The following is a 12,946-nucleotide window of genomic DNA, read 5'->3' on the forward strand; positions in this document are numbered from 1 at the left end:
CACCATTAGCCTTGTGAGGAACGGAGAGAGGGGCAGCTTGCTGCCTGCCTTCACTCCAGAGAGGAACCACCCTGGGAGCGCTGCCCCAGCAGGTTTTGCTCAATAGAATGGGGTTGCTCTGTCCAACTCAGGTGGGATGGGGTCCGGGGTCCTGACACATACCCAGCTCAGAGCTCTGCCAGCAGAGGCAGTCACAAAACACCAGCGTCATCCATGCGGGAAGCTGGGGGATGGATAATTTCCCCCCATGCTTCTTTATACAATGCCACGTGTTCTTTCGAAAGAAAAACACATTAAAAAGCTAGTAAAACCACCCAAACCCAAACCACTCATCCTGCCAGGAAAGCGCAGCTCTCCCAGCCCTAGCAATGGAATGGTTCCCAGCCCTATCTCCCAAGGAGACGGTACCCCCCTGGTGGAACGGGGAAGGGACTATGTGGGAGGTCCAGTGGTGGCCCCACCTGGCTTCTGGGGAGGGTGTGGGTCACCTTACCTCGGAGAGCATGACGTACTGGCCCCTCCTGCCCAGTGTGATACTCAGGAGGTCATAGATGGCTGCCGCGTTCCGCAGGCTTGCCGCCCGGTCCTCCTCCTGCTCTGGCGCCCGGCTCAGCACCACGTCCCGAGTAGCCTGTGGGGGGACATGGTTGGGGAGAGAGTAAGCACAGAAAATAAGCAACGGCCTGCCCCCGAGTCCCAGGGACTGTCGCCCTTACGCTGCTAACCCAGGCCACGCTCCCGAAATCAGCCAGGGCCCTGCCCCCACCCCCATGAAGGCTCCCATGAAAGAGAGAAAACCTCCATCCACAGCTGAGGATGGGGTAAGGAAGCCGTTCTGAGGGGCCCTGCTCTTCGGTGTGTTAGTCTACAAAGTCTCAAACCTACAGAAAAGATGCAAGGGTGACGGTGTTGACCACTCCTGCTTTGTCGCTCTCCGGTATAGGATAATAAGAATAGAGTCAGGAAGGTAAGATGACCCTTGACCCCTAAGTACAACCGCCAGAGAAATGCCTGTATTTCAGGAAGTATAAAACTGATCTAACTACCAGCTCACAGTCAGATCTATGGTCTGAGGCTTCTCATCCCAGAACCCCATCCAGGTCCACACCAACATTCTGGGGCCATGTCACTTCTGTCTCCTCTCATCCAGAAGGGCCCCACAACCCTCGTCTTTCAGACCCTAGCATTTTTGAGGATAGAGCGGAACAGTTTTGTGAAACAGTTCCTTGAAACTTGTAACTGTCCATGCACAGAAAGAGCTTCAGGTAACATCTGGAAGTGTCTAGATCAGGTGGTGGGCTGTGCTGCTGCTGCTTGACTCGTGGGCTGTAGCCCCTTGGTGCCATCAGCACCTCTGATAAGGACTTTCCAGCCCCATACCTCCTTCCCATCACCACTGTGTTCAACCCAGACCCAATGCTCAATTTCTTCAGACAACAGACCTCTCCTCTCAGAGCTCCCTAAGAAATCTCCAACACTAGGTGCTTGGTGCCTAGCAGTCAGGAGTTCAGCAGCTCAAAGCTGCCAGGTAGCTGCTGGGCCCTGGGACTGGGGGTGCTGGGAAAATATGCTTAAGGAGTAGGAGACTGTACATTCTGAAGTGGGAAGCTCTGTATCACCAAGTTTGAAATCTCCCCACTGGAGATTTGGGACTCTCTTGCTCTGGGGCCCATGGTCCCACTCCCTCTTATAAACCCATACTCTGGAGACACTCCGGCCTGGGAGTAATCAGCATGAATCATGGGGTCTCTGAGTTGAGCAGCACCAGGGCAGAGGCCAGGCTAGGAATGCTCTGTGACCACACACACACACACACACACACACACACACACACACACACACACCCCGAGAGGGCTGTATCTGCTGGAGCAAGGCTTGGTTCCAACCAGATGCTCCTGCTGGCTACTCCCAGTATCCTTCGCCCTCTGTAGTAGGCTGAACCCCCTTTTGTGTGTTGGAACTCGTTTTCTACTTGCCCACATAGGACCCCAAACCTGAGGATGCTGGGACAGAAGGGATGCTGGCCCTTAAAACCAATTTCTCACTGTCAGATCCACATTACTCTTCCCGTCGAGAGATGGTCTTCAAAACCTCCCTCTGGGCAGGAGTATGAAGCCCTTCCCCAGGTCAGGAGCTGAGGCCCCCATGGGTGAGGAGCCAAAGAGGCAGAAGAAACCCAGTCAGTGGCCTTCAGAGTGCAGGCTCTGAATGCATCCTGTTGTGCAGGCCTGAAGTACGTGCCCAGAGGCTTCTGGAAGCCAAAACGCCTCTAAGACCCAAGAAGTGACTCATCCATGGGGGCACTTCAGCAAGGCAGGCCAGTGGCCGGAGGCCGTGATGGGTGCCCGTCCAGCCATAGCAGGTGGAGGCTGCTGCCAGCCCCATGTACACGGAGCAGCCCACGGAGAAGGTTCAGGGTGCCAGGAGATCCCCAGAAAGGATTAGGGCTGGTACCAGCCTGACAAATAAGAGCCGGTGAGGAAGCCCAAAGAGTTAAGGGGAGAGGAGCAGAGAGGGAAAGCGCCAGAGAAAACCACCCACACAGGCACCATCAGGAAGAGAAGAAATTCTGAGAGGCTTGGCAGGAGCTATTTGACAAAGCGAAGTAGGAACACAAGACTGGCCACGTACCTCCCCACTCCTCCCCTTCCAACCCTCCCCTCCAGAACTCCCCAGCTCAGCCCCTGAGGGTGGGGCCCCGAGAGAGGGTGGGGCCCTGAGAGGCAGCCTCACCAGGCAGCCAAGACAAGGGTGGAGGCAATGAGAGGATGGGGCCATGGGGCCCAGAAGCAGCAGCGGGAGTAAGGAGTATTTGTGCTCAGTGCACTCTGACCTAGAAATCTGCTGGAAGAGAGGGATCCTGATGGAAAGGGAGCAGCGCAGGCAGCCTGCAGTGGGGTGATGGGGGGGCTCTTCTGTGGGGTATGGAGGGAAGCCTGGCTTGGCACATGCAGGATCTGGAAGCTATCCATGCAGACCAGTCTTGTTTTGGGGATGGTGGGCAGCGAGCTATGCCCACAGGTTGGCCTGTCCTTGAAGAGTAACTCCTGTGGACCCCAGCTCCCAACCTCCTCCAAACTGCCCAGGCACAAGGTCGAACTCTTGTGGCTGCCATGAGGCCTGGCCCACCCGGCCAGGTTCTCTCCCAACCTCTCCCAGTCCTCCCTCTGCCCCACAGAACTCCCCGCAGCACCCTCTCAGCACCACGGACTGTCTGTACCCTCTGTCACCCTGCGTGCCTCTGGGCTCCTCACAACTCAACTCAGATACTTGTCAACCTGACTGATCCCACCAGGCAAGGCTGCCCCCATTTTGTCCTTTCCCACCATGGGGCACACACCCCAGCCCCTGTATGCCCAAGGTTTCCCTTGTTCTGGGGCAGGGACATGTCTCACTGTCTACAGCACCTTCCTTGGTCCATGTTTGTAGAACGGGTGATGTTGAGCAAGAGTTCTGGGCTTGGTGTGGAACCGGTCTCCTCTTGCCCTCAAACTTGACCTTTAGGACAACAGTGTCTCTGTGTGGGGGGTATGGGAGGGGTGTGGCGCAGAAGGAGTAGATTTCCAGCACTGGTTTAGGATGAAGTCAGAAAACCAGGAACAAAACTGAACATGTCCTCAGCCTGGGGACTGGGCCTCCCCTGTAGGCCGACAGCAGAAAAAGGGTCTCCTGGGGGGGTGGGTCCTCAGAAACTGGCGCCTGTGTCAAAAGGGAAGCAAGGTTCTACAAAGGAAAACCGAAAGCAGAAGTCTGTCCTGGTTGCTATGGCTCCAGGGCAGGGCTGCGTTGGGAGGCGGGGGTGGGGCTCACTGGGTGAGGGAAGCGGGGCAGAAGGAAGAAAGCTGTGGTGGCCAGGGAAGGGGCAGGAATTCGTGCGCCCCCCCCCCCCAGGGTGGGGCCTCAGACACTCTGCTGGGGGCTTCCAGTTACCTCCTGCGCCTGCGTGCCCTGGGTAACCTGTTCCCTCCTCCCCTGGGCTTACCACCCTCAGGCCAAGGACTCTCCCAAATTCCCTGAATGCTCAGCCTGCCCTGGACTAGTCCCAGCCACTCTTTGCCTTCACCATTCAAACGGCCTCGCTAGGAAATCCTTCAGATCAAATGCAGACAGAGACAAGAATGTGCCTATGACCTATACAGCGAGATATAGACACTGACTATTCTTTTCACCAGCACCAACCTCACTCCTCTGGGAATCACCAAGAATATTCTCCTCCTGTTCCCCCCTGCATAATCTCTGCCGCCACCTCTATGGATGCCTCACCTTTGTATGGACCACACATTTTGTCCCAGGCAGGGTCCTGAGCTATACCTGCTCCTAACCCAGGCCCCCTGGCTGCCCCCACCCAGGGAAGCCTCCTCCAAAAGCATGCACCTCTGACCCCCCTCCTCCAACAGCTCATCATTGCCAGCTTGACCCGTATCTGGTCTTGGGAGAAGGATCCAGAAAGCAAACTTAGGGCCTTATGGGAGGACTGGCAGCGGAATTGCCATGTCCCCAGGCTGGCCAGCCCGTCTGAAAGCCAAGGCAGGCAACACTTCCTCCAACAGTCCTCCTTCCACTGCCACACATTAGCTTTTCAGGGTCACACCCCTCACATCTCATCCGGACTCACAGTAACCCCAGGGAGGTGCAGGAGCAAACCACTAGGTCCCCTTTGCCGATGGGAAACTGAGGCTCAGAATGTGAACTAATTGTGCAAGTTCCCCAGGAGGTAAGGCTGCACCTCCAAGGGCCCGTCCGGGACAGCTTCTGTTGCCTCATGGGCACCCCCTGCCAGCCCTGGTCCCGACTCTCTGCTGAGTGCAGGGCCTCAGACAGCACTGACCTTTGTTTCCAGCCAGCCCTGTTTCTCCTTTCTAATCCCCGACAAGAACAGGGTGAGAGAGTACTTTGCAAGTGGCATCTCATGATGACCTCATGTACCATTGTCCTATTTCATAGATGAGAAGACTGAGGCCCAGGGACTTTCCCCAGGGCACACAGATAGATGGGACCCAGATTAGAATCTAGACATTCTGACTTCAACCCCCAGAGGCCTCTGAAGAAGTGTGCAATAGCCTCGTCCATGCCATCAGAGGCCCTGGGATGGCTCTGCATATGGGGAAACCAGAGCAAAACACCAAACCAGACCTTCCCAATCAGGGAAAAAGCCCCTTGGGCAACATTTCCAGGGCCCTGCTCCACCCTGTTCTCAGCCACAGCTGCTCCACCTTGGCCAAGGACCCAGTCTCAGGGCCTGCAGCTGGCACCCCACAAAAACACCCCGAAAGGAGTCCTCTGGCAGCGTCTGTGCCTGGCACCTGCCCCTCCCTGGAGGGCACCGTCATTTTCCGCTCCTGCTGTCGTCCCCCACCAGCAGACATAATTACCACGGCTCTCAAGCTGCCAGTCCACGGAGCCAAGAAGTAACATACTCTGTGATGGGTCCATCCACCCAGAGCCCTGGCCAGACCCACGCCGGCCCCCACTCTCCTGCCGCGTCAGGCTTCTGCAGCAGACATCACAGCTCTTCCTGCCAGCGAGGGCGAGAGGCTCTCCCACCCTACCGAGACACCCGTTTGGAGCTGGCAGCATGCCCAAGCAGATCCCCTACCGTGGCTGCCTGCAGCAGAGCAAACCAAGGGCCAGACGCTGGAAGGATCCATGCTCCTCTGCGACTCCCAGATGGAATCAAGCCCAAGAAGCACTTTCCTTCTTTTTTTTTTTTTTTTAAACAGAATGGTATCCTCAAACCAATTTTTCTCCCAACCTAATCTGAGCCTTACTGTTCTCTAAAATGACCGAATCAGAAGCCAGCATTTATCAGGACAAAACAAACCTGTCTTGAACATCTATAACATACCAGGCATCTGTGTGTTCATTTTCTGGCTTTGTCTGTACAAGAAAGGCCTCATTAGCCTCGTTTTACAGATGAGAAAACTAAGGAGCAGGGAGGGAAGAACTTGTGGAGGCCACACAGATTATGAATGGCAAATTCAAGGCTCAGACTATTGGGTCTGACCCTGGATTTGACACAGTTCACCTGTAGGCTCCAGTCCCCAGAAGCTACCCATCCTCCCCACTCAGCACTAGGCCTTGGGAACCTTTTGGTTCCCAAGCACATGACACCAGCAGCAACTTCTCCACCAGCTGAATGAAACAGACCCACAGGTTCAGTCTGTCTCCACATATATTTTTATGCCTAGATGAGTATTTTTGAAAGGATCAAGACTTCTGTACTTCCTGGTTCTCCAACTGTTTGAGAAAATCAGACTAGTTTGATCCAGGGTTCTCTTAAAAACGAGAATATACACTTGGGCTTCAGCAGACTTGGGTGATTCATTCTGATACAAGGACCAGGATTTCCTCCTGGTCCCTGGATCCATCACCAGGAGATGGGAGTCCATCTGGGATGGGGGACAGGGATTGAACTCATCACTGTATTTCCGGGGTCAAGTACGGCCTGGCACACTACAGCTGCTCAAATGAGATGGGACGGACGGACGGACGGAGAAGCAAATGTATGGGTGGATGGATCGATTTTAACATGTCCCCAAACTAGGTCTAAAACACAAATCTTCAACCAGTTATCACTTGCATACCTTGCATTTCTGTGACAGCATTTGTAAGGATTCTATTTACCTCTTGAAAGATGGGGGGGGGGCATTCCCTATTCATTCTAATCGTGCCCAGTTAGCCTATAACAAAAACCACATCCAAGGTAACAGCCCCACACTCAGGACTGCCTGAGTTCCAGACCACAAAATAGGGGCTGACATGCTCAGGAAACCCTCACACTCCCTTTCTCAGAGCAGCTACTCTGGTGATCCTGGTGGTGGACAGCGTTGATGATTACGTCTCCTGGGCTGACTTTTACTGCAGCATAATGAATCCTGCAGGTATTAGGCAAAGCTAAGTAGCAGCCAAGGTAGCCAGCTGCTGTTCTAGAGGCTTCTCCCTATCAACGTCGCCAAACCCAAGCAGTACCAAAGGGAGATGAGGAAAACCCTGCAGGTACCTGGAGGCCAGGCTGAGCCTCAGGGTCCGGCCAAGGGATCAGGTCAGGGATCTGACTGAAAATGGGACCCGCAGGGAAGGAGGGCATGAAACAGGAGCTAGAGACAAGGCAGAGGCTGTCTGGTCACTCTGAGAAACAGCTCGGAGCCACTGAGGCCAGATCCAGATCATAGGAGGAAAGCTCTGTAGAAGAGAAGCCAAAGTTCTCCCCTCAAGTCCTGAAGTTTCTAAACGTGTGACAGGCTGGGTATGAGCAAGAGGAAACAAACCAGCAGGCCTTGGAGGAGTGCCTCCTCCCAGCCCAGTGCACGATTTCCTCTGCTTAACAGGCTACAGGGAATTCCCAGGACACCGCCTGGCAAGCAGGCCCACACCCCAAGCTTTTGGGGCAAGCCACCAAGTCACACGGCCTCCGGGAAAAGGGTAGGAGCTGCTAGGAGGGAAACTGCATATTGAGGAAGACTCATCTTTGTTCCAAATGTGGGCCACCTTTTTAGTAAAAGAAGATTCTCTACTCTGAGATAGGAAGAGGGCAGCTTAAAAGTTTGGGGTAGGGGTAGGGGAGGTAATTTAAAGGAAAGGCATCTGAACTCTGCTCCTGGGCACCCAGATCAGACAGAGGACACAAAAAATGGCTGGGGGAGGCAGAATCCAGCCTCAGCCCCCCTGCTGTCTCACGCCCATAGGCATGTCTCTGTTGGCAAAGCCCTCCCTGAGCCTCGTTTCATTTGATCCTCAAAATTACCCCCTTGGCCCTTTTACAGATGAGCAAACTGAGAACCAGAATAGCTCAGAAGCGGCAGAATCAGCCTGTGGTCCAGGGCTTGGGCTCCATGGCCCGAGCTTTTGGAAGCTATCTAGGGAGGCAGACGGGATTGGAACCACTGCTGTGAGGATTATTAATATGTGACCTTGACCAAGACAGATACCTGTCCTGAACCTTACTCTTCTCATCTCTAAGATGGGGAACATATTAGTTCAAGACTGAAACACATGAAATTGTTATTTTTCATATGGTTCAACATAAAATGACTCCCTCTATGAGATCATTGGCTTGGAATCTGGCAGAGAAAGGACAGAAGGAATGTTTCTGTTTTCACCTTTTTATCTCCCACCTGTCCTCAGCACGGGGGCGGGGGGGGGGGGTTCCTGAGACAGGAGGCTTCGGTGCCTTGTCATCTGAGGGTGTGGATGGGGAGATGGCTCAGGTGTGGGGGTCCGGGGGAGGAGGAGGTCTATGTCTGAGATTACATCATTAGAAACCAGGGCTCAGGGGCACCTAGTGGTTCAGTTGGTTAAGCCACTGCCTTCAGCTCAGGTCATGATCCTGGATTGTGTCCCACATCGGGCTCCCAGCTCTGCAGGGAGTCTGCTTCTCCCTCTGATCTCCCCTCTCATGCTCTCTCTCAACTCTCTCTAATAAATAAATAAAATCTTAAAAAAAAAAAAACAGGGCTCCATCTATGATCAGAGCGAGGGCCCATTTTCTGTGAGAAGTGCACTGTTCTCCCATGAAGATCAAATCTGGTGCTCGGCGTTTCTATCTGCACCTTAGGCGAACCAGTTAGATGCCTCTCCTTGGAGTAACCACTTAGCCCCTCACCTGCATGACCCCACAAACCTTTAAGTACCCCAGCCGAGCTGAGGAAGGCTATGAGCTCTCCCCACCCCAGTCCGGTGTTCTAGCTCCTCCTGCCTACCTGCTGATGGACCCATGGAGATAGAGGAAACCCACTGACCAAAGCACTCATAGTCCAGGTACTCAAGGGAACATTCAGTTCCATCTCTTTAGGAACCTGGCTCGTGGGTGCTTGTTTCTTAAACTCCCACTTCCACACACTGCTCTCAGGATGTGCCAATTTAACAAAGTTAGTTCTCAACCTAGGGCGGTCTCCAGCTCCCAAGCTCCGAGGGGCCCCTCAGTCAGAGGGCTGAGACCCAGCCCTGGACTCCTCCCCAGCACGCCACCACCCCTGGCTTCTGCAGCTCCTGCACAGCCCTAACCCCCTCCCCCAGACCAGTCCAGGCCATCCTTCTCACCACTCCCTGGACCACCCCTCTCTCCTCCACTGAGGCTCCACGGCCCATGCAAGCATGCGTGTGTGTCAGTCTGCACACGGGTGCATGCTTGGCTCATCTTCCCGCCTGCCGTGGGGGAAACAGGTGAAAACAGCCAAAGAGCACTTCATACAGGCTTCATCTGGCACGCGTTACCTCTCCTCTGCTTTCTTTTTCTTTCTTTTTTTTTTTTAAGATTGTATTTATTTATTTGACAGAGATCAAAAGTAGGCAGAGAGGCAGGCAGAGAGAGGAGGAAGCAGGCTCCCTGCTGAGCAGAGAGCCCGATGTGGGGCTCGATCCCAGGACATGGGGATCATGACCTGAGCCGAAGGCAGAGGCTTTAACCCACTGAGCCACCCAGGTGCCCCTGCTTTATTTTTCCATAGCACTTGATACTTGCACCTGGATATTGTAGTTCCTCATTAATTTCCTGTCCACCTCCCTCACTTGGATGTAAGCGCCACGAGGGCAGAGACTTTTTCTCTATTTGCTGCTGTGCTCCTGGCTTCTAGAACAGGGCCTGGCACAAAGATGATGATAATAAACCACTGCATGAACGAGTGAATTCCTTGAACAGGCAAACTCACCTCTGTGCACCATCTTGCAGGGGAAGACACTTACAGGGGAGTTTTAACTCGGAGGTGTTAGAATTGCCCATGGCCCTCAGCTAACTGTGGCAGAGCTGGAAGCACCTGCTCCTTCCAATCCCTCCCATCAGTCCCAGAACCAGCACAGGGCTGTGCTCAGCAGCCCTGAGCTGGTAATTGTCTTTGTAATCCCAGAAGAGGTGTTGGGGACTCCTAACTCAGGCCCCCAAATACAGCCTCGTGCACCAGACCCAAACCTAGGAAGTGAGACTCACCCTCACGCAGGGGCGCAGATACAAGGACCTTGCTTCAGGGACGTCCGTGGTAGGCCGAGCTGGGCCAGGAGCTGGGCCAGGACCTGGCGGCCTATGCCCAAGCCCCCGCAGCCCTACCCCACCAGGGCAGAAAAGGAAGGGCTTGGAGCTTACCATGGACTCACTGATGAGGAGCAGCAGGAGGGCTTCCTCTATATTATCCTTCGGGCAGTAGAGGCTGAAAAACACAAATGGCAGCCCCAGCTGCAGCACAAGCCACTCCAAGCAGCACGGCCAGCCCACCACGCGGCCCTTCTGCCCTGGAGTCAGAAGCAGCCCTGGTAAGGTGACCCCCTCCTGCATAATTCACAGACACCAAACACCACCTGCAGCTCCTCCTCCAGCCCCAGAGTGGCCGGCAGGGCCAGAAATACTGCAGGTGCTCTGGGGGAAGACATGCCCCTTCCAGCACCCAGGGCTGCACGACACAGCCAGGGCAAGGAGCAAGGGAGAGCTGTTCAGATCCCTTTGTCAATTATTAAACAAATAAGAGAGAAGGTATATGCAGACGAGTAGGAAGGCAGGCAACCTCCAAATAATTTGACCTTTGGATGCCTTCTAGGATGTTCCTCTCAACCCCCATCCTGGAGACTGTCTTCCCTAGTCTATTTGGCTCCTGTGGCTACTGAAGAGCCTGCCTGAGAGTGAGCTGGGAGGCAGCTGGAGGTAAGCACAGGGCAGAGAGAGGGGACATCAGAGCCCCAAGTGTGGCATGAGATGAGCACGGTCCAGCGAGCTTACTTGTCTCCTTCATAGAGGTGAGGTTTCCGCAGGGCCTGTGTGATGAAGGAGTTCTCCTCCTTGCTCATGAACTCGGGCAGCGGGTGGGACAGGGGGCTCCAGTAGCACTCCTCACTCAAGGAATGTAGCAGGACCCCTGCCAAATGCTTGGCCGCCATCTGGCAGAAAGGGAGGAACTCAGACCCAGAATGCCCCACACCCAGCACCCAGCCAAATCCGCCTGCCTTGCAATGCACTGCCCTTTCGGAGGCCCATCACTCCACTCCATTGCCAAGGAGCCCCCTGTTCTGTTTCCAGCACTGAGCCCCTCCCACCCCTTCTATTGGCCTTTGATGGCTTCAACTTAATCTTCTGTCCTCTCCTAGACAGAAGGTTTGTCTCCTCCTCTGGCCCCACAGAGCCCAGCACAGCTCTGAGTATTCAGCACACCCTCACAGAGCACGAAGTGACTGGCACAGCCAGCGCTCTTGACCAGATTCCTTCTTTTTTTTTTTTTTTTTTTTTTAAGAATTTTATTTATTTATTTGACATAGAGAGATCACAAGTAGGCAGAGAGGCAGGCAGAGAGAGAGGAAGGGAAGCAGGCCCCTGCTGAGCAGAGAGCCCGATGTGGGACTCGATCCCAGGACCCTGAGATCATGATCTGAGCCGAAGGCAGTGGTTTAACCCACTGAGCCACCCAGGCGCCCCGACCAGATTCCTTCTTGATCCTTAATCACAAATTCTAGACTGAGAAACAGCTGTGGCTCTGATTTGAGCTGAATTAAAGCCTAAGAAGGTAGGCCTGAATTGGGGCAGGAAAAGGAGTCCAGGTTATTTATTAAGCTCATAAACAACCCCTTGGGGCGCCTGGGTGGCTCAGTGGGTTAAAGCCTCTGCCTTCAGCTCAGGTCATGATCCCAGGGTCCTGAGATTGAGCCCCACATCAGGCTCTCTGCTCAGAGGGGAGCCTGCTTCCCTTTCTCTCTTTCTGCCTGCCTCTCTGCCTACTTGTGATCTCTGTCTGTGCAATAAATAAATAAAATCTTAAAAACAAACAAAAAAATACCAACAAAAAAAACGAATCTGTAAGAGTTAGCCTACCACCCTGCTAGGGAGGGATGACATCAGACTTTTACTCTGATCTAACGCTAGGGGCTCCGTGCAGTGCTGTGATAAGGATGCTGAGGGTGCTTCCTGGGGCTGGTGGGAGAGAATGCGGAGATCGATTAACAATGTCTGCCATGAGCACAGACAGGGAGAGGAAAAGTATGTAACATATTGTCATCCCTGATTCAGAGGCTGCCTGCTAGTGCTTCGGTAGTTTCCCACTGAAAGTGGCCCCCATATAAGCCAGCCACAGCCAGCACCCAGCCCCAAGGCCTCGCCGTGTTACCACTTTGAAGTTCTGAGTTGCTTTTGTCTCCACGGTGCGTAGGACCTCCCGTAGCTCTCTCATCCCTTTCACAATGTTCCTAAGGGAAAGACAGCAAAATCAGGGTCATTCTCAGCCTAGTTCCCACAGACATCGTCATCAAACCTGCAGACACAAGCAGGAGCCCGCCCATTTGAGTTTTACTTGAGAACACTCAACTAGAATGAAAGGTCAGAGCTATAACATCAGGATCCTAGAAGCCTAGAAGCCCAGGACGTTGTTGATCAAAGAACAGGAAGGATCCCTCTCCCCCACAGCCCCCTAGAACTCTGGCTTCCAGTTGACCACCAAAAGGAGACCAAGATTGAGTATTTCAAACAAGACATCATTTGCCCTAAAACCCTTGTCAGACGTTCTGACTTGAATCAGCCTCAAATTCTCCATCTTCACCCAGTACACCTGGTCAATGCTAGAGTCCATCCATACCTCTCAGTGCCCGTCACCAGGGCCCTAGACCAGCCTGCATCACCGGGGGCCTGGATAACCACAAGGACCAGTCTTGACTCCCCCCAACCCCTGACAGCCCTCTGGGCCCTGAAATAACTTGCAAGCTTTTTAAAGTATGACCCAGAATAAAAAATACATTTAAGCTGTAATACAGCACGCACATACTTTCCTTACATAAAACAGAAGCAAGCTTCTTGACCTACTACTTAGCTCTACTGTGTGCAATCCCCTCTGGTACTTCCAATTTGATGTCTTGCTCTGTTTCTCTTTTTTTAAATGCTGGTTGCAGCCACTAAACTGATCTTGCGGCCCACTAGTGGGTTATGGCCTGTGGTCTGAAACACTGCTCCATGGCCCCTGGAGGGGTCTGTATGCCCAATATG

The 12,946-nt window shown here is 53.7% G+C and overlaps 1 protein-coding gene across 4 annotated transcripts in view; it reads right to left on the reverse strand.

Annotated features, from left to right (window-relative positions):
* Positions 1-12,946, reverse strand: part of TTC7A (tetratricopeptide repeat domain 7A) — a 113,073-nt gene that overhangs the window by 57,935 nt on the left and 42,192 nt on the right. For all 4 annotated transcript variants that reach the window (XM_059134546.1, XM_059134545.1, XM_059134547.1 and 1 more), the window contains 4 exons: positions 12,078-12,156; positions 10,703-10,860; positions 10,076-10,139; positions 494-631 (listed from right to left, as the gene is read on the reverse strand). In XM_059134546.1, the coding sequence (XP_058990529.1) occupies positions 494-631; positions 10,076-10,139; positions 10,703-10,860; positions 12,078-12,156 (439 nt within the window). The remainder of the gene's footprint in view (positions 1-493; positions 632-10,075; positions 10,140-10,702; positions 10,861-12,077; positions 12,157-12,946) is intronic.

The sequence above is a fragment of the Mustela lutreola genome, chromosome 9 (genome assembly GCF_030435805.1).
Source record: "Mustela lutreola isolate mMusLut2 chromosome 9, mMusLut2.pri, whole genome shotgun sequence".
Taxonomy (NCBI): Eukaryota; Metazoa; Chordata; class Mammalia; order Carnivora; family Mustelidae; genus Mustela; species Mustela lutreola.